Source organism: Rana temporaria, chromosome 6 (assembly GCF_905171775.1).
Source record: "Rana temporaria chromosome 6, aRanTem1.1, whole genome shotgun sequence".
Taxonomy (NCBI): Eukaryota; Metazoa; Chordata; class Amphibia; order Anura; family Ranidae; genus Rana; species Rana temporaria.
In genome coordinates, this window is record NC_053494.1 from 2375938 (window position 1) to 2398133 (window position 22196).

The 22196-nt window shown below is 45.8% G+C and overlaps 1 protein-coding gene across 1 annotated transcript in view; it reads left to right on the forward strand.

Moving 5' to 3' along the window:
• The window catches only part of LOC120942792 (uromodulin-like), an 89103-nt gene that overhangs the window by 37451 nt on the left and 29456 nt on the right, over positions 1–22196 (forward strand). Inside the window, exons 4-7 of the mRNA XM_040355717.1 lie at positions 2631–2839; positions 6280–6443; positions 11734–11976; positions 17204–17366. Coding sequence (XP_040211651.1) covers positions 2631–2839; positions 6280–6443; positions 11734–11976; positions 17204–17366 — 779 coding nt within the window. The remainder of the gene's footprint in view (positions 1–2630; positions 2840–6279; positions 6444–11733; positions 11977–17203; positions 17367–22196) is intronic.

The window sequence follows — 22196 nt, forward strand, 5'->3', positions numbered from 1 at the left end:
ATCCCCATCAGAGCTAACCTAACATCAGGATCCCTATCTGAGCTAACCCTACATCAGGATCCCCATCAGAGCTAACCTTACATCAGGATCCCCATCAGAGCTAACCCTACGTCAGGATCCCTATCAGAGCTAACCCTATGTCAGGATCCCCATCAGAGCTAACCCTACGTCAGGATCCCTATCAGAGCTAACCCTACATCAGGATCCCCATCAGAGCTAACCTTACATCAGGATCCCCATCAGAGCTAACCCTACGTCAGGATCCCTATCAGAGTTAACCCTACATCAGGATCCCCATCAGAGCTAACCCTACATCAGGATCCCTATCAGAGCTAACCCTACATCAGGATCCCCATCAGAGCTAACCCTACATCAGGATCCCCAACAGATCTAACCTTACATCAGTATTCCCATCAGAGCTAACCTTACATCAGGATCCCTATCAGAGCTAACCCTACACCAGGATCCCCATCAGAGCTAACCTTACATCAGGATTCCCATCAGAGCTAACCTTACATCAGGATTCCCATCAGAGCTAACCTTACATCAGGATCCCTATCAGAGCTAACCCTACATCAGGATCACTATCAGAGCTAACCCTACATCAGGATTCCCATCAGAGCTAACCCTACATCAGGATTCCCATCAGAGCTAACCTTACATCAAGATCCCCATCAGAGCTAACCCTACATCAGGATCCCTATCAGAGCTAACCCTACACCAGGATCCCCATCAGAGCTAACCCTACACCAGGATCCACATCAGAGCTAACCCTACATCAGGATCCCTATCAGAGTTAACCCTACATCAGGATCCCCATCAGAGCTAACCCTACATCAGGATCCCTATCAGAGTTAACCCTACATCAGGATCCCTATCAGAGCTAACCCTACATTATGATCTCCATCAGAGCTAACCCTACATCAGGATCCCTATCAGAGCTAACCCTACACCAAGATCCCCATCAGAGCTAACCCTACATCAGGATCCCTATCAGAGCTAACCCTACATCAGATCTCCATCAGAGCTAACCCTACATCAGGATCCCTATCAGAGCTGACCCTACATCAGGATCCCTATCAGAGCTAACCCTACATCAGGATTCCCATCAGAGCTAACCCTACATCAGGATCCCCAACAGATCTAATCTTACATCATGATCCCCATCAGAGCTAACCCTTCATCAGGATTCCCATCAGAGCTAACCCTACAAAAGGATCCCCATCAGAGCTAACCCTACATCAGGATCCCCATCAGAGCTAACCCTACATCAGGATCCCTATCAGAGTTAACCCTACATCAGGATCCCCATCAGAGCTAACCTTACACCAGGATCCCTATCAGAGCTAACCCTACATCAGGATCACTATCAGAGCTGACCCTACATCAGGATCCCTATCAGAGCTAACCCTACATCAGGATCCCCATCAGAGCTAACCCTACATCAGGATCCCCATCAGAGCTAACCCTACATCAGGATCCCTATCAGAGTTAACCCTACATCAGGATCCCCATCAGAGCTAACCCTACACCAGGATCCCTATCAGAGCTAACCCTACATCAGGATCCCTATCAGAGCTGACCCTACATCAGGATCCCTATCAGAGCTAACCCTACATCAGGATCCCCATCAGAGCTAACCCTACATCAGGATCCCCATCAGAGCTAACCCTACATCAGGATCCCTATCAGAGTTAACCCTACATCAGGATCCCCATCAGAGCTAACCTTACACCAGGATCCCTATCAGAGCTAACCCTACATCAGGATCACTATCAGAGCTGACCCTACATCAGGATCCCTATCAGAGCTAACCCTACATCAGGATCCCCATCAGAGCTAACCCTACATCAGGATCCCCATCAGAGCTAACCCTACATCAGGATCCCCATCAGAGCTAACCCTACATCAGGATCCCTATCAGAGCTAACCCTACATCAGGATCTCCAACAGATCTAATCTTACATCATGATCCCCATCAGAGATAACCTTACATCATGATCTCCATCAGAGCTAACCCTACATCAGGATCCACATCAGAGTTAACCTTACTTCAGAGTCCACCATAGGCATCCCCCTTACGTTAGTGGGCCACCAGAGTCCTTCTTACATTAGAGTCCCACTTAGGAATCCCCTTTACACCAGGGTTCTCATTAAGGCTCCCATACATCAAAGTTCACTCTTAGACCCCCTTACATTGAGGTGACAATGAGTGTCCTTCTTCTTTTTTCAGGGTCCTCAATAGTGCCCCCCTAAATTTGAGTCCACTTTAGGAGTCCCCCTTACATCAGGGTCCCCATCAAAGAATCTGGGTATCTTCAGCCGCTGAAAAGTGTCATCCTTCTATCTCATGGTACGGAGTGATAAAAGTAACGTTACTCCCTCCTCCTAGTTCTTACAGCAAATGGAAATCCAACCAATAATATCACATCTCATGTAAGCCTTATTATGTACTATTCAATAATACAAAGTCTTTCAAAAAGCCGTTTTCAGTCTTTTCAGCTCCTCCTTCATTACCCAAGATCCATTTAATTCCATTCTCCTGGAAATCCTCCATGTTGACTGCCATTTGTGGAATATACACTGGGGCCTCTGAAAGATAATAAAATATATTATTGTTCCATTTAAAGATTTGTCACAGGTGGTTCCTGATCTGGCCTGCGGAGCTTTCGACATGAACGCCACCTTCCATAAATGTCACTTTAATGATCTGAACATTTACTTCAACAAGACTCATGTGAGGGACAATATCTGCTTCATCTTCAAGGATGATCCTGTCACAAATTCCTTCTCAATCCTGGCCCCTATAAAAGCTGGAGGTTGTGGAGTCCAGTCCTACGTAAGTATTCTCCAGTGCTGCTATTATTGTTAAAGTGTGTGTGTTCCCCTGAATATTTATTTCTATTCTCATAGTGTTCACATACTGTATGTGTGTTCTATAAATTCTATCATTTTCATGGACTTCTTCCAACTGACCACACAAAGTACAGAAGCTGATCTGTGTTCGGTGGTCAGTTGTCATTTGTTTGCTGGCCATTCAGAGGTACAGGACACTGTACAGACACAGAGCATGCCTGGATTGGGTAGGCTGCTTAACCAGCATGCTCCCCAACCAATCACAGTGCCTTGAAAAAGTATTCATATCCCTTTTAATTTATTTCTATTTGTTCTCATGTTACAACCAAAAATATAAATTAATTTTATTGGGATTTTATGTGAGAGACACAAAGTGTCACATAATTGTGAAGTGGAAGGAAAATGATACAAATAAATATGTGAAAAGTGTGGGGGGGAGGGGCATTTGTATGGCGCCCCCCGGAGTCAATACTTTGTAGAACCCCCTTTCTCTACAAGTCTTTTTGGGGGTGTCTCTACCAGCTTTGCACATCTAGAGAGGGACATTTCTGCCCATTCTTCTTCTCTGTAAAATATCTCACGCTCTGTCAGATTGGATGGAGAGCGTCTGTGATCAGCAATTTTCAAGTCTTGCCACAGATTCTCAACGGGATTTAGGTCTGGAGTGTGACTGGGCCATTCTAACACATGAATAGGCTTTGATCTAAACCATTCTTACTTTCGGGTCGTTGTCCTGCTGGAAGGTGAACCTCTGTCTCAAGTCTTTTGCAAACTCTAAAGCCTCGTACACACGGCCGGTGTGAGGAGATGTTTTGGTTGGGAATCCCCGACAAAAAAAGAGAACCTGCTCTCTTTTTTTCCGCCGGGATTCCCAGCTGACTTTTTACCGGCAGTTTTCCTATGGGAAAAACTGCGATGGAGCATACACACGGCCGGGATTCCCGACCAAAGCTCTCATCTGAGTTTTCCCAAAGGGAGGGGTAAGGGAATGGATTCTATGGATAGGTTAAGTAGAGCTAAGCCAGGTGATGGGGGATTGGGGCCTTAGCAATGTCTCAGATGAGACTAAAGATGTCTGTCCATAAACTCTGAAGCATTGGGTAGCTCCTCAGAATATGGAACAGAGATCCTGTCATTCCGCATCTTCTCCAGCATAATGAAGACAGCTGAGGTCTAAATGTGGATATTTTCATTGGAGTTAGGTACCATCGCTGGGTGATTTTTTAGTGTCAGCTCCCAAAGGGAGGCACAGCCTGAGGCTTGATAAGTTGCCATTGAGAAGGGAAGTATTGCTTCCCCAGTTCACGCTCCCACTCTTTGAAAGGGAGAGATTTCTCTTATGCCGTGTACACATGATCAGAAATTCCGACAAGGAAACTCAGATGTGTAAGCTCCATCGGACTTTTGCTGTGGGAATTTTTCGCTAACAGAACATTGAGAGCTGGTTCTCTATTATTCCGACGAAAAAAAAATCCTATTAGAAAATCTGCTCATCTGTATGCAATTCCAACGCGCAAAAAAACATGCATGCTCAGAATCAAGCAGAAGAGCAGAACTGCCTATTGAACTTCATTGATCTTGGCTCGTCATACGTCTTGTACGTGACCGCGTTTTTGACGGTTGGAATTTCAGACAAGATTTGTGTGACCGTGTGTATGCAACACAAGTTTAAGCCAACATTCCGTCTGAAAAAATCCAGGGTTTTCTTGTCAGAATTTTCGATCGTCTGTACGCGGCATAAGATTTCCTTTTCCTGGAGGGGGTTGTAGAATAGCAAGATACCTTTTTATTGGAAAAACGGGATTTAAAGGGGTCATAAAGGTAAAAGTTTTTTCACCTTAATGCATCCTAATGCATTAAGGTGAAAAAACTTCTGACAATAACGCCCCCCGAGCCCCCTGTTATACTTACCTGAGCCCTCGAAAGCCCCACGCTCGTCCACGTCATTTTCCTCGTCGCTCACCCTGCCCATTGATTGGGTAGAGTGGATGGATTGAAAGCAGAGCAGCTTTAGGCTCGCGCTGCTGTGAATCACATCCAATGATGCGGTGCACCGGGGGGCGGGGCAGAGTGATACAGTGAGCGGCAATAGCAGCTGGCTGTATCACTGGAGCGCGCCCGCAAGGACTCCACACCATGCAAGGGAGCTCCCATTAAGGTGTGGAGTGCTTGCCTGGAGAAGCCGAGACAGCCGCCGAGGGACCCCAGAAGAAGCAGTTCGGGGACACTCTGTGCAAAACGAGTTGCACAGTGGAGGTAAGTATAACATGATTGTTATTTGAAAAAAAAAAAAAAATCTTTACTGATCCTTTAAGATAAAGTCACACCGGATTGGGGATCTCTGGCATGGAGAGGGGTGTATGTGCAAGGCAATGGCTGATCTAGGAGGAGATCTTTCTGTAGTCTAGAGAGGGGTTTTAATTTTCTGTTATCATACAGATCATTGCGATATTTAAAGGAGGGAGAAGATATATCAGGAATTAGCAGGCGTAGCGTTGGTGGGGGAATATTGAGTGGCATTGTGCTGGCTCTGTACTGTGTGTGTGGGGGGGGGGGGGTAACTCAAATGGGGATCACCTCCCCTGGAAATAAGATAGTCCAAACAGCAGGTTTTCTTCAAAATATGACTTGTAGCCAGTTTTATTTAGAAGGTTGCTTGAAACTCAAACAAAACAGAAAATAAATTCTTTCTATCTAGGCACAACATTTCAGGTACCTAACTCACAGATGAAGGGCTTCTCCCCATCGCCCACAAAACAAACATAATGAAAACCTATTCCTTTCTTTCACAAACCAAACTTTATATCAGTAGCTCTCTCAGGTTTGGCTTCCCGAGTCCTAGGCCAAGAGAAATCTCCTGCTCCAGTCCTGCTTTATTTATACCACCTGTTGGTGGTCACTAGTGGACCACAAAATCTGGTCTGGAACCAACCCTGCCAAGGTGGCCTGGAAAACCTGGACCAGATTTCACCTTTGTTTCCTGCCTATGAACACATGTGAGGTGGTACACAGCGTTCATCAATCATCTCACCTTTCATAATGTCACAGTACCTCTATCTTCCCTTTTGAGTCAAAATGACAAATAGATTGAGAGTCCAGTAATGAAAGAAAATGTCATGTAATGACTGTAGAGGTGGAAGGGGCTGGCAAAGCAGATGATGATTTTTTTCTGTTATACGCTTAGCGATGTGTAAGACGCCTCATGGAACACATTTTGGAAACAAAATGGCACCACTTTTAAAATAAATAAATAAAAATAAAACATTTTTCGAACAGTGTTATTTTTTCCCCATGGCTCTATCCCATGGTGGAGGTTACATGGCATTTGTATGGCAGTTGGTGAGTGTGATGGGGAGGAGAAAATATATGCCCTCACTATCTATTTTATTAATAATTGGAATTTCTTTTTTTATTTCTATAAAGGAAACAAACGATACCCACGTCACACATAAGGCTAAAATCATTATTGACGTGGAGGAACCCGGTGCAATAATCCTAAGGAAAAATACCCTGGATATAACCCGGCAGTGTGTCTATGTGTTGGATATGATAAACAGTCTGAACATCACTCTGCATCCTTTCATCAGGTAAAATTAAAATAAATGTGAGTCACAAAGTTACATAGTTAGTCAGGTTGAAAAAAGACACAAGTCCATCCAGTTCAAACACAAAAAAATAAACAAACAAAATAAAAAACACAGTACAATCCCATACACCCAACTCCATACCCACAGTTAATCCAGAGGAAGGTGAAAAACCCCAGCAGAGCATGAGATCCAATTTGCTACAGCAGAGAAAAATTCCTTCCTGATCCCCCGAGAGGCAATCGGATTTACCCCAGAGTCTAAGGAGAATGGAACATTTTCGCTTAGTAACTTGGCTCCCGGTTGGATTTACATCAGGAACCAATACTAGCAAAATTTTCAGAGCGTGTTTTCCAGGACAAGAGGAGACACCAGAACTAATACATCACAGCAGAACATACATCTATGGGGTCTATTTTTAAATCATTTTTATAGTGGATCATCCAGCAAAATTGAATGTACCTTTGTTGTTTGCAAATTGCAGAAAACAATTGTTGGTTAGGGTATTTTATCTTCTGCATGAATGTTCCTTTATTATGAATAGTAGTAAAATTTAGCATTCTGGCCACTAGATTGATTGGAGTTGATGGGCATAGGAAATATATACACAGGCACGCCTTTGAAATAAGAGATACAATGTAACAATTCCTGAGAATGTTAGAGAGAATTAGCAAATACGTGTAACCAATAGTTAGCATTTTCTAGAATATGTAATATTGTATTTCTTGAATCTCTTGTTTTAAAGAAGCCAAAACCCAGAAGCACAGACCAACCAATAGTCAGTAATGTCACATCAATTAACAAACTATAAATAATAGAGTGATTAACGCTGTAGAGTAAATGATTGCTTAGTCCCTCAAGAGTTAAAAAGTCCACGGTGGGACATGAAATGGACACCCCATCAGAAGACACTGTGATGTCTTCTAATGGGAAAGGTTGTATCTGGATCTCTGTGATAACGGCAAGGAAAGAGTGCACAACTCTTATCAGAAATGGATTAGATAAAATGTCCTATAATGAATTATAAGTAACCTACACATAAGACTTCATCCATGAACATCAATAAGCTGTCATAGTGATGATGGAGTGTTGCACCCCCCCCCCCCCGCCTCTGTGGGGGTGGAGCCTACACACGGTCGAAATATCCAACCAAAAGCTCACATCAAACATTTGTTGTCGGAAATTCCGATTGTGTGTATGCGGCATTAGACTAATGACCCAATTACAAAATACTTTTTTTATAAGACATCATCAGTGGTGGCTGGGCTAAAACTTTTTTTTGGGGGGGGGACACAGCACCCACAGCCACTCCCTCCCTGGTCGGTCGAGTCACCCAAAACACCCCCCTCGCTCCAGTCGGTTAGTCGGCTTGTTACCAGCCCAGCACTTGCCCCATGTATGGCGCGGGCAGCTCTTCTCTCTGGGCAATTGGCGGTGGCTTCCCCTGCATCTCTTTAGTATTACGGCAGCTTTCGCCGCGCATCTCCTCCCTCCTTCTTCTAGGCCAGGCATGCCCACAATCCGGCCCGCGGGCCAATTGCGGCCAGCGTTCCATTTTCCAATGGTCCCACTGGTAATTATGATTTATATATCTTTTGTGGCCCCCAACGAATCTCCAAGCGCTGCGGGGGCCACAAAAGATATATAACCATATTTATCTGTGCCTCGGAGGGGACAGGGAGGGGGCGGGACGAGTGCCAAGAGATTACATACAGGAGAATCTCCTGTTTACATGGCGGCCTCTGTAATAGGAAGTCCCATCTTCTGGGCTGGCATTGACTTAGGCCCCATACACACGAGAGGATTTATCCGCAGATACGGTCCAGCGGACCGTATCCGCGGATAAATCCTCTCGAGGATTTCAGAAGATTTCTATGCGATGGCGTGTACACACCATCGCATTGAAATCCGCGCTGAAATCCTCTGGCGATGACGTGTCGCGCCGTCGCCGCTATTATGACGCGGCGACGGCGCGACGCTGTCATATAAGGAATTCCACGCATGCGTCAAATCATTACGACGCGTGCGGGGAATCCCTTTGGACGGATGGATCCGGTAAGTCTGTACAGACGAGCGGATCCATCCGTTGGAATGGATTCCAGCAGATGGATTTGTTGTGCATGTCAGCAAATATCCGATCTGCTGGAATCCATCCCAGAGGAGATTTCTCCGCGGAAACAGATCCGCTGGCGTGTACACACCATAGGATCTATCCGCAGAAACCCATTTGCTGGGATTTATCTGCGGATGGATTCTATCGTGTGTATGGGGCCTTACTGTTCTGTCTATCATAGGAGGAGAGACTTTGTATTAAAGAGTCCGCTGAGTAAACAGGACATTCTCCTGTATGTAATCTGTTGTCGCTCATCCCTCCCCCTCCCTGTCCCCTCAGGCCCCATACACACGAGAGAATTTATCCGCGGATACGGTCCAGCGGACCGTTTCCACGGATAAATCCTCTCAAAGATTTCCGCAGATTTCTATGCGATGGAGTGTACTCACCATCGCATTGAAATCCGCGCGGAAATCCTCTGGCGATGACGTGTCGCGCCGTCGCCGCGTCATAATCGCGGCGACGGCGCGACACGTCATCGCCAGAGGATTTCCGCGCGGATTTCAATGCGATGGCGATGGCGTGACGCTGTCATATAAGGAATTCCACGCATGCGTTGAATCATTGCGACGCATGCGGGGGATCCCTTCGGACGGATGGATTCGGTGAGTCTGTACAGACCAGCGGATCCATCCGTGGGATCCGATTCCAGCAGATAGATATTCTGTGCATGTCGACAAATATCTATCTGCTGGAATTCGGAAATATCCGCGGATAAATATCCGCCGGAGTGTACACACCATAGAATCTATCCGCTGAAACCCATTCGATGGGATTTATCTGCGGATAGATTCTATGGTGTGTATGGGGCCTTAGAGGCTGCATATGGGCATCAATCATGCTGCACTGATGGCAATAGTGAGGCTGCATTCATGGCAATGGTAAGGCTGCATTTATGGCAATGGTGAGGCTGCATTCATCATGTAAATAGTGTGAAGACATTCATGGCAATGGTTAGGTTGCATTCATGGTAATGGTGAGGATACATTCATCATGGCAATGGTGAGGCTACATTCATGGCAATGGCGAGGCTGAATTCATAGAAATGGTGAGGCTACATTCATGGCAATGGCGAGGCTGCATTCATGGAAATGGTGAGGCTACATTCATGGCAATGGCGAGGCTGCATTCATAGAAATGGTGAGGCTACATTCATGGCAATGGCGAGGCTGCATTCATGGAAATGGTGAGGCTGCATTCATTGCACTTGTGAGGTTTTATTCATGGCAATGGCGAGCCTGAATTCATGGTAATTGTGAGGCTGCATTCATGGCAGTGGTGAGGCTGCATTCATGGCAATGGTAAGGCTGCATTTATAGATTCTGGTGCCGCTAGCAATTTCATTGATAGGGACCTAGCACACCGTCTACATATTCCGTTTACTAATGTACAAAGACCCTTTTTAATTGTTAGCTGTTGATAACTATCCCTTGTCCATGGGCCTGGTCAAATTATGGACTGTAACTATAACCCTGACCATTGGGGAATTCCAGCAATATGACAAAACCATATTAAAACCTCTAGTTTCTTTTTATCAGCCCTGTGGCTCAGGCCTCAATCCTTGGTCCTTCAGACCGTCTAGCACCCATCCCCAGTGCTAGTACTCAAACACTGTACCTCTTCCAACTCCATGTCTTTCTTTTACAAGTTCTCTCACAGACTTTCTCTCAGACTCAAGCCTATGGTTTGGGGCACCTCTGACCCCTGGGTGAGACACTGTCTCAGCTTCTGAGCCTGTCCCATCCTGGACAGCACGGTGCAGACATTAACCTCTTATCTCCCTTACAATACCCTACCCCTTTCTGAGGGTCCTGACCTCTCCTTCTGATACTGCTAAATAGACAGCACACTTCTGTTAAAAAAAAAAAAAATAGACAGCACACCCCTGTGCCATTAGTGGGCCTGTTTCCTCATAAACCTGGCCCAGACTGCCTTATCACACAATGTCACGGCCTCATCCTGCCACTATATATATATATGTAAAACAAAATATTAAATTATATATATGATATAGTTACATTTTTTTCTGTGGTATGATCTGTATTTAGTCCTCTGTCATCTATCCTTCAGTTGTACTACTTACTGTCAGTAAACAAAAGTCACTGCCCCTACCTATGACTGGTCTATACAATAAGGAGTGCTGTAAAGGGCGCATATACATACAAAAACATAGAATATCCAGGCTCAAACTTACCGACCAATCAGCAACCAACCAAATTCACCTGTCTAACAGTGTGCGTTAAAAACAGAGGTATAGTTGCACGCATTTGCAAATGCATGTGTGAGCTGCAGGCCCCGTCAAGGCTCTCTGTATACTGCAGTCCTAACGATAACATTGCATTTTAAAGAGGGGGTTCTCCCATAAATGTTTTTTTACCCTTAGATACCCTTAGATGGATGCTCATTTAGTCTAGGGGAATTGGCTAGTTGTTTTAAAATCCGAGCAGTACTTACCGTTGTAGAGGGCGATCTTCTCCGCCACTTCCGGGTATGGGTCTTCGGGACTGGGCGTTCCTTCTTGATTGACAGTCTTCCGACAGGCTTCCGAAAGGCTTCCGACGGTCGCATCCATCGCGTCACGAGTAGCCGAAAGAAGCCAAACGTCGGTGCGTCTCTATACTGCGCCTGCGCACCGATGTTCGGCTACTTTCGGAAAATCTTGACACGATGGATGCGACCGTCGGAAGCCTTTCGGAAGCCTGTCGGAAGACTGTCAATCAAGAAGGAACGCCCAGTCCTGCAGCCCATACCCGGAAGTGGCGGAGAAGATCGCTCTCTAAAAAGGTAAGTACAGCTTCGATTTTAAAACAACTAGCCGATTCCCCTAGACAAAACGAGCAGGAATCTAAGGGTAAAAATAGCAATTTATCGGTGAACCTCCACTTTAAGTCTCCCCAGTAGGAGCACATGACTGCTGATGGATAGATAAGGGGCAGGTGCAACTAAACCTCTGTTTTTAACGCACACTCTTAGACAGGTGAATTTGGTTGGTTGCTGATTGGTCGGTAATTTTGAGCCTGGATATTCTATGTTTGTGTACTTACTGTCAGTAACTATGATTAAGCCCTTCTAATTATAATGTTTCTATCCTCACCATTCTTTACTAGTTTACCTTTTTAGATGTCATTTAAATTTGTTGAATTTTTGTTTAACATTTTTTTTTCTCTGTTTGAAATGCAGCTCTATAAATATCTCAGTTTGGTGGATAGGAACGTTTGAGGTCATCATGGCTCTATATCAAAATAGCGGCTACACGACTCCATACACAGGATCAGAGGTTGCCCTCTCCACAGAGCAATTTTTGTATGTCGGAGTTTTCTTTCTGGGTGGCCCATCAAATCTTGTTTTGCTGATGAAAAACTGCTACTCCACCCCAACAAATAATTCAAATGACCCCCTGAAATACTACATCATCCAAAACAGGTAAATTTAGATGTAATAAGTTCCATCTACTTGCATCCGACATTTCCTTCTCCATGCCTGGGAGTGATACAGTAAGGGTAAAAAGTATTTGACCCCCTGCTGACTTTCTATGTTTGCCCCACTGACAAAGAAATGATCAGTCTATAATTTTATTGGTCTGTTTATCATAACAGTGAGAGACAGAATAACAACAAAAATCTCCAGAAAAATGCATTCCAGAATGAAATAATAGGATTAAACAGCTTACCTGCAAAAGAGTTATAGAGTTATATCCCTTCATTGTTTTCATCAACATCTACTTTTCATCATGGATCCACTTTGCATAGATCCTCTTTGCACTTGAGAAATTGGGACTATATATCTACTGTATATATATATATATATATATATATATATATATATATATATATATATATATATATATATATATATATATGTTTTTCAATTTAGATGAGATCACATCCTTGTCTGTTTTTTTCAATATTCATATTGTTAGTTTTTTCAAGCGTGTTACATTTGATTTCAGCAGACACATTATGATATATGATCTGTTATGGTCTGTATTCACTGTATATATGATGGGCTGATTCCAATATTGGTCCTTCACGGTATAGCACAGCTCTTCACTGTTTCTTTAATTATTTATGTCTATCACAAAAATAGAGCTGCTGCTGTGGTGCTTTTTTTCTTGTTTTGGTTTGGCAATTGGTTAGCGCTGTATTTTCTGCACACTTATCTGTGGCTACCATCTTTTCTAATAACTTCATGCAAAGGTGAACAGAAGGCTTCTTCCTTACTTTGACTACCTGGACCAAATAGATTTGACTCTGGTAAAAATACTCTGCTTTGGGCTGTGTCTATGATGACCATACCCAAATACTCCAGCCTCCTTAGGGGTTGCAAGGAAGATTTCTCTAGGTTGAGAACTCAGCCTAGGTGCTATAGGTATTTTACCGTGCTGAGCACACAGGAAGGTAAATGCAGCCTGTGGGGATTTTAAAGACCCCAAGGAGGAGACAGGGGGCTCGGCTGACTCGGTAGAGGGCAATTTGTACGTAGCACGAATGGCTTCTGTATAGTATTGCACCTGCATCTTAAGACGCTGAGAGGCAGAAAAGAGTTCCTCTAAATCCCCTGATTCATCCGACTGTCCCTGATCCTTGTCCCCTGATGGTGTTTCATCATCATCATCATCATCTGGTTGTTGATCCTCTGATAGGGGATCCAGAGCAGAAGAAGGGGAGCTACCCCACTGCCTGCTCTTCTGCAAGGATGCTGTGATTAAAGCAGCTATCTTCCCTCTCAAACCAACCAGTACTGCTGCTAAAGCCTCCTCTGTGACATATGCAGGAGCTACAATGTTGGGGGAGGCTGCAATACCTGACAGGGCCAAGGGCTCATCCTGTGTGGCTGCCTTAGGTCTTTCAATGGAGGATAGTATCATGCAGGCATGTCTAGGACCCTCAGATCCAGATGGCGACACTTTAGTGCCCCTCTTTCCTGCCCCTGAACCCCTTCTACGGGGAGACATGGTCCTAAGCCCAAAAGCAGAGGTACTTACACAGGTGCATCAACTGCTGAGCTTAGTCCAGTAAATAAAAAAGCCGCTAATCTGCACAGCCTGATGCTGAGTAGGTGCTTTAGAAAGTATGCCTGAATCCAAACCACATAGATGCTTACATGCCCCAACAAGCTTTTGTGTCCCTTAGCTTACAGAGCTCCTGGCATCTGGGGTTAAAAAACCTGCCCTGCACCTGTGCTGTAGGTCGCCGTGCATGCCGCATGTGCATGTTGGGGCAACCACGCCGCCTCCCTCCCCGCCGCTCTGGCCGTAGTAAAAAATGCGCTTAGGAGATGGCAGCGAACGGGGGAGAGGGGGGAAAGAGAGGACCCCCTACGGAGGGGCCGCAGTGGGACCCCAGACTTCGAGGGACCCCCCTTCAACATCCGTTGCAGAGCCTGAAGCGGAGGAGGAGAGCAGATCAACAGACCGGCTGACACTGAGCTCTCATTCTGGAGAGCATGTTAAGTGAAACACCAGGTATGTCTATTTACTCCCTCTAGTGGCGGAAAACAGGTAAGACATGCAACTACTCACAGAAGAGAATCCTAAGATATTTCTCAAGATTGTCTTCACTTACCTTATCCCCACCACAGGATACTGCTGAAGATCAGACAGATCCAACCTTCACCCATCCGGGCGGGCCATGCTGTGCCAAACCTTCAGGGTTCTGGGTTCTCATTTAAAGGAGGCCTCTTCCCTGGATATGTAGAGCACTCTGCCAGAAAACCTTTGGCCATTTTTTGATACGTGCCCAAAGTGCTGGGTCCAGGAGTCCAGTCCTACAAGAGAGACATTACAGGCAAAACCTTGTTCTTCCACGAGGCCCGGGTACCATCCATGTTTGGCTTTTTTTAGCACTCTTGGATGGATCCGGATTGTGTAGCTCCTTGACCCCCGCAGGGATCCTCCAGCAGAGCTTTCTTCATAGCACATCTTTAACCATGACCAACACCTTAGACACTGGCAAAAAAACGGAGGTACTCCCGGTATGGGAGGGGTTATATAGGAAGGGGGACTTCCTGTCTTGGGTGTGCCAGTGTCTAATCACCTGAAGGTGGAACATAACCCATTAAGTAATTAACAAGACTCTGTGTCCCATGATGTACGAAAAAGAAAAGTATTTGATCCCCTTTTAATCAGCAAGATTTCTGGCTCCCAAGTTGTCTTCTATACGAGGGGAGATTAGGCGCACTCTCTTAAGGGGAGTGCTCCTAATCTCAGCTTGTTACCTGTATCAAAGACACCTGTCCACAGAAGCAATCAATCAGATTCCAATCTCTCCACCATGGCCAGAGTCACCAAGAAAACAATCGGTAACACACTACACCGGGAAGGACTGAAATTCTGCAGCGTCCGCAAGGTCCCCTGCTCAGGAAAGTACATGCTAAGGTCCGTCTAAAGCTTGTGGGGAGACTATGATGGGGACATTGGTGTCAGTAGGGTTGGTGTCACCTGGTGCGGTAAAACTTGGTGTCACCCCGTGTATTCTTTCCAGCGCCCTACAGGCAGTGCATAGTCACGGGGTGCACCCCAAACCGGCTGGTATAGGACAGTTTGGGTTAGTATAGGGCAGGTTGGCTTAGTATAGGGCAGGTTGGGGTAGTATAGGGCAGTTCAGGATGGTATAGGGCAGTTTTGGGTGGTACAGGACAGGTTAGGGATCTATGCAGTGACGGTTTGCAGTAGCTGCAGATGAAGACACTCGAGGCTGCTGTGTCCTCGCCTCCTTTCTCTTCCTTTAGCCACGGGATCAGCTAAAGTAAAGAAGTCTGTGGGAGGATTGGAGGAGGCAGCCACACCCCCATCTCTGCCCACCAACCCTGTCTGAATGAGATATTGGAGATCCCCAAGGGTTAGCTTCACTGACTGGGGAGTGTCACAGGCAGCCTTACGCACACTGCTCCACTGCAGAACTGCAAGAGCATCCAATATAGTGTACTGTGTAGCCAGGCCCTGGTGTCACCCCTCTGGCGGGTGTCACCCGGTGCGGGCCCCACCACTTGCCCCCCTCCATAGCGACGCCACTGTTTCACTCATTAAAATGCAAATCAATTTATAACTTTTTTTCAAATGCGTTTTTCTGAATATATTTGTTATTCTGTCTCTCACTGTTATAATAAACCGACCATTTAAATTATAGACTGATCATTTCTTTGTCAGTGGGCAAACGTACAAAATCAGCAGTCGGTCAAATACTTTTTCCCCTTACTGTAGATGAGGGATCTGTGAACCAACCTTGGTCTACTCCAGTAAAACACGGGCAGCAGACTGGGATCTCCATAACAGAAGAAAAACTTGGAAAATATTGGAAACACGGGTGCAGAGATCTCTCCACAGTCTACTGCCACGTACACATGAGAGGAATTTACGTCGGAAAAACCTTGGATGGTTTTTCCGACAGAATTCTGCTGAAGCTCGGCTTGCATACACACGGTCACACAAAAGTTCTCTGAACTTTCGACCGTCGAGAACGCAGTGACATACAACACTACGACAAGCCGAGAAAATTAAGTTCAATGCTTCTGAGCATGGGTCAAATTGTTTCTGAGCATGCGTCAGAATTTTGCGTGTCGGAATTGCTACAGATGATCGGAATTTCCGATCGGAATTATTTCCGTCGGAAAATTTGAGAACCAGCTATCAATCTTTTGCTGGCCGAAATTCCGACAGCAAAAGTCTGATGGAGCCTACACACGGTCTGAATTTCGGACCAAAAGCTCACATCGGACTTTTGCTGGCGGAATTTCCGACCGTGTGTACGGGGCATTAGAGAGATTTTGTGATAGGGTTCAAGGAGGGCATTGACAATTTAACAAAAAACATTTTAGCAAGATGGGGATTTAGGGGTGCTGGGGTGGAATAAAAATATTGTAGATAGGATTTGAAGATTTGAAGGATTTTGTTAGGGGCAAAAAGACAAGGGAGCCATTAGAGTTTTTTTTAATCTATAGCATTTTTAAGTGCTACATATCTAGGACCTTCAATCTGGGTGCTAATGGGGAGTCAGGTTTATTTTCCTTGATATCAAATTTATGTGGTACCAGTAAAGATAATTTTCTGCCTGGTAGGATAGACAAGATTTAACTTCATGATTTTAGATTGATTACAATTGCCCTGGGGTGGTAATCAAACACCCTATAGAGAATAGGTGCCACATCCTAGAATATATGGGTTAAAGAAAAAAGCATTGCAAAAATGTATTTTTCCAAGAAGAATTGGACTTTGTAGGCACATTAGAATATACAAATTGTTTTAATAGTACATAAATACATGGATGCATCTAAAAAAACTAATAATAATACAGTATACAGAACAAAGGACAAAATGGTCTTTCCAAGGAATATACTCAATAGCCTCAGAGCTTGATGTGGAGCTGTAACATTGCACAGATCCCACACTGGGTAGAGTAGAGAATCCTGTATCAGGCCACTTGGATCCTTGAGGATCCAAGTGGCCTGATCCAGGATTCTCTACTCAGTGTCCAAAGACAGGAGAAGATGCTGGATGGTTCAACCCACCTGTGTCCATCCACAACGAAAATAGCAGAACTGATTGGCCTTTCCCTTTGTGTACATTGTTAGTTCTCTGAATAAAGTATTTTAGTACAATGTATATAAAATGATTATCTGTAAAATGTAATTTGTTTCTTTTTATGTTCAATAGCTGTCCTAACTTGCAAGATGGAACTGTAAGTGTTCTAGAGAACGGTGTCTCCAACAAAGGACGGGTATCTGTGAAGATGTTGAAGTTTGTTGGAATTTATGACAAAGTGTATCTACATTGTACGGTCAGCCTGTGTGAAACAGATTATGGATCCTGTGCACCTGTAAGTAGGTTTCCAGCTATAAAAAAATGGTTAGAGCAGATAAGTAGGCCGGTCTACAGCCATGCTGTAGTAAATCTGCGGTGGGCAGTCGGGAAGTGGTTAATAGTTATTAAAAGAACAATTCATTGGAATACAAAGAAGTATGACCCCTGCCCACACGCTGAGGAACTTCTTGTAGTAGTTGATCACATACAGCTGCACTTGTTCTGTAATGTTGAAGACATTTCATATCTTCTTAAAGCAGTGGTGGCCCGTCCATTATGGGTGCCCTGGCGCCACCCCCTCTGTCCACGCCACACCCCTATATGAATAGATAGAGCTCATGGTATGAATGAATATATCTATGGCTGCGGTGACCTTCCCCTATTCATGTGTCTGGCCCCTTTCAGAACACCAGTGGGTAGATTCACATACAATGGCCTAAAATTAAGACGGCCTAGCCTAGTCTTTTTAGGCTACACCGCCGTAAATTATTTAGGCTATTAGTGATTCTCAAACCACTTACCTTCAAATTTTTGGCGGCGTAGCCTAAAACGAGCGGGCGTAAGTGCGCCTAATTCAAATGACTGGGAGGGGGGCGTGTAGTATTGAAATGAGGCTTGACCTCACGTTTTTTGACGTTTTTTTACACTGCGCATGCGCCGGGCGACTACATTTCCCAGTGCGCATTGCGGCTAAGTAGACCGTACGGGCCTATTGATTTTGACGCGGACGTAAACGACGTAACTCCCGATTCGCGGACGACTTACGCAAACGACGTTAACATTTCGAAATGTGCGGCGGGAACGGCGGCCATACTTAACATTGGCTAGGCCACTAGGGCATAGCTCTAACTTTAGGCGGCCTATCCCTTACGGAAACAACGTAATTAGACGGCGTAGGCCTGGCGTACGTTTGCGCTCGGTCGTGAATCGGCGTATCCCCTCATTTAAATAATCTACGCCGGCCGCAATGGAAGCGCCATCTAGCGACCAAAAGAAACATTGCAATCTAAGATAGAACGGCGCAAGCCGTCGTATCTTAGATATGTTTAAGCGTATCTCTGTTAGAGAATACACTTAAACATAGGTTGGCTTAGATTCAGAGTTAGGTCGGCTTATCTGTAGATAAGCCGGCCTAACTCTTTGTGAATCTACCTACAGGTGCGTGAATTACAGTGGCACTGGCAAGGTATTTTTTTGAAGCACCTGATTAGAGCCAGAGGCTCTAATAGGCTTCAAAATAGGGTGGACACGTGACATAGAGCAATATGGTTGGGGCCCACCCTGGTTTTACAACAGCAAATGAATATTTGCTATTGAAATACTGATCCTTAAAAATTTATAAGCATTTGTTACCCCAACATTTCATATTCCTGATATTTGTCTGCTGCACCATGTACTGGTATGAGGAAGTCTCCTGTTCACTTTGTATTGCTGACCACACTAAGCAGGAGAGAACAGCGTGGTCAGTTCTCTAACTATGCTGGGAACTCAGGGCCAGATCCACAAAAGGGATACGACGGCGTATCTGCTGATACGCCGTCGTATCCCTGTTTCTATCTATGGAACTGATCCACAGAATCAGTTACGCATAGATAGGCAGAAGATCCGACAGGTGTAATAGTTTTACACTGTCGGATCTTAGGATGTAGTACCTCGGCCGCCGCTGGGGGCATTTCTCGTCGAAATTCCGCGTCGGGTAAGCAAATTAGCACTTACGGAAATCCACAAAGCTTTTTCCCTTCGTTTTTTTTCCGTAAGTGTTAGTTTGCCGTCGCAAAATTAGGGCTGCTTTTACAAAGTGTAGACTTAGTAGACCATGTAAAAGTATACCCTTCTTTCCCGCGTCGCTGTCAAATTTTTTTTAAAACATTTTTTTTTCCCGCCGCAACTCTTTTTTTTTTCTTTTACACCCGTCGTGATTCTCAAAACTCGGCGCAACTTAACTTCGCGCAAAGCACGTTGGGAAAATTGCGTCGGGAGCATGCGCAGTACGTCCGGCGCGGGAGCGCGCCTAATTTAAATGGGACTCGCCCCATTAGATTAGGAACGCCTTGCGCCGGACGGATTTAAGTTACACAGCTGCAAATTTCTAGGTAAGTGCTTTGTGGATCGGGCACTTAGGTAGAGATTTTGCGGTGGTGTAACTTAGATTTAAGTTAAGCCCGCTGGCTGTGGATCTGGCCCTCAGTGTGCTCTCCTCCAATGATCAGACTTGCCCTGACATCCTGCAAAGTTATTCACTGGAGAGTTTTGTGTGCTGCTGTTTCTCCCCCCCCCCCAGTTCTTATGAAAGTGAGAACAGAGGATGTGGTCACTTATAAAAAAGGGAAAAAAATGTATATATATATATTTTTTTTATCTATACACAAATGTTTTGCCTTTTATTTCTATTTTAAACTGAATGGATTGTTTTTCAAGGTGATTGTTTACAAGCACTCTAACAAACGAATCAAAAACAAGACAAATGTTTCCATTGTGATCGTCTCTAGAACACACCCCACCATTTATATCCACAGACAGGGATGGACTGGCCATCTGGACTACAGGGAGTTTCCTGGTGGGCCGATGGCTCAGTGGGCCGGCTTCAGTGACAGCGGACCACCGCCCCCTCCGCTCCTCTGTCTCCCCCTCCCCGCAGCGTTCACCTCCTCCCCCTCCCCGCAGCGTTCACCTCCTCCCCCTCCCCGCAGCGTTCGCCTCCTCTCCCTCCCCCCAGCGTTCGCCTCCTCTCCCTCCCCGCAGCGTTCACCTCCTCTCCCTCCCCGCAGCATTCACCTCCTCTCCCTCCCCTCAGCATTCACCTCCTCTCCCTCCCCTCAGCATTCACCTCCTCTCCCTCCCCTCAGCGCTCACCTCCTCTCCCTCTCCGCATCGCTCACCTCCTCTCCCTCCCCGCAGCATTCGACCTCCTCTCCCTCCCCGCAGCGTTCGCCTCCTCTCCCTCCCCGCATCGTTCACCTCCTCTCCCTCCCCGCAGCATTCACCTCCTCTCCCTCCCCGCAGCATTCACCTCCTCTCCCTCCCCGCAGCATCATGTAATAAAGTAGAACGGCTAATGGCTAGTGAAGGGGGAGGGGGGCTTGGGTGGCCAACCAGGGGGGGGCGGGTTTGTCTGGCCCCCCACATTGGAGAAACCTGTCAGTGGGCCGGACTGGATGAAATCCAGGGCCAAATTTTTGTCCCAGTCCAGCCCTGTCCACAGAGGTAGCACAGACACCTTAATCCAATCACCATGGCATGTGTAGATGTTAATAGTCCAAGAACATGATGGGAGGTGTATGAGTCATGGACCCCCCCCCCCCCCGGTTCATTTTTAGTTACATAATCCCATCCTTGGTGTTAGGAAGTCTTCATAGGTGGCAGTCCTATGGTCCAGCTGAATTTGACTAACTATTAGACATGTGCATTCGTTTTCGTTAGAATGCATTTGTGTCCGAAAATCAGTTTTTTTCGTTATCGTTTTAACAAACGATAACGAAAGTGCAAGAGACGAAAACCGAACGATCTGACATAAAAAATGCTTTATTTTCGTTTTAGTTTCGGTAAAAATTCGATATAGAGAGATTCGACATTATAGGGAAAAGATTCGACATCATAGAGAAAAGATTCGACATCATAGAGAAAAGATTCGACATTATAGAGAAAAGATTCGACACTATAGAGAAAAGATTCGACATTATTGCTAGTCATTAGAGTTGAGCGGACACCTCAATGGGACACGGACTTTAAAAAAAAAAAAAATGCGCGGAGGTCCCCGCAAATTCAATAACCAGACCCTTTAGGTCTGGTATGGATATTAAGGGGAACCCCAACATCAATTAAAAAAAAAAAAAGACGTGGGGTTCCCCCTAAATATCCATAACCAGACCCTTCAGGTCTGGTGTGGATTTTAAGGGGAACTCCACCCCAAATTTAAAAAAAAATGGCGTGCGGTTCCCCCTAAAATCCAACACCAGACCCCTTATCCGAGCATGTTGACCTGGCCGGCCTCAGAAAAGAGGGGGGGACAGAGTGCGGCCCCCCCTCTCCTGAACCGCACCAGGCCACATGCCCTCAACATTGGGAGGGTGCTTTGGGGTGCCCCCCAAAGCACCTTGTCCCCATGTTGATGGGGACAAGGGTCTCATCCCCACAACCCTTGCCCGGTGGTTGTGGGGGTATGCGGGCGGGAGGCTTATCAGAATCTGGAAGACCCCTTTAACAAAGGGGACCCCCAGATCCTGACCCCCCCGTGTGAAATGGTAATGGGGTACACTGTACCCCTACCATTTCACAAAGGAAGTGAAAATAGTTGTCTGAAAAAAAAAACACACACCGTTGAACAAAATACTTTATTAATTAAACCAAATAAAAATCCAGCGGTGAAAATAGACGATCCATGCTGCTCCCTGATCCCTCGTTGTCTTGTATCCCGCGGCAGATGAGTTCTCCTGCGACGGGTGTACGGGTGTTCTCGCCCACGATTGGTCCAGCGATGAGAAGGTCCGTCCATTCAGAGCACAGCTCCGCGAATGACGCTCTGGAGCTTGACGTTTCTTTTATAGGGGAGGCGGGCCACGCGTCACGTGACCCCGTCCCCCTCTGACGCACACTGTGCTACGTCACTGGGAAAGCCCAGTGACGTAGCACTCTGTCCCCCCCTCTGTCCCCCCCTCTTTTCTGCGGCCGGCCAGGTCAACGTGCTCGGATAAGGGGTCTGGTGTGGATTTTAGGGGGAACTCCACACCATTTTTTTAAAATTTGGGGTGGAGTTCCCCTTAAAATCCACACCAGACCTGAAGGGTCTGGTTATGGATATTTAGGGGGAACCGCACGTCATTTTTTTTTTAAATTGACGGCGGGGTTC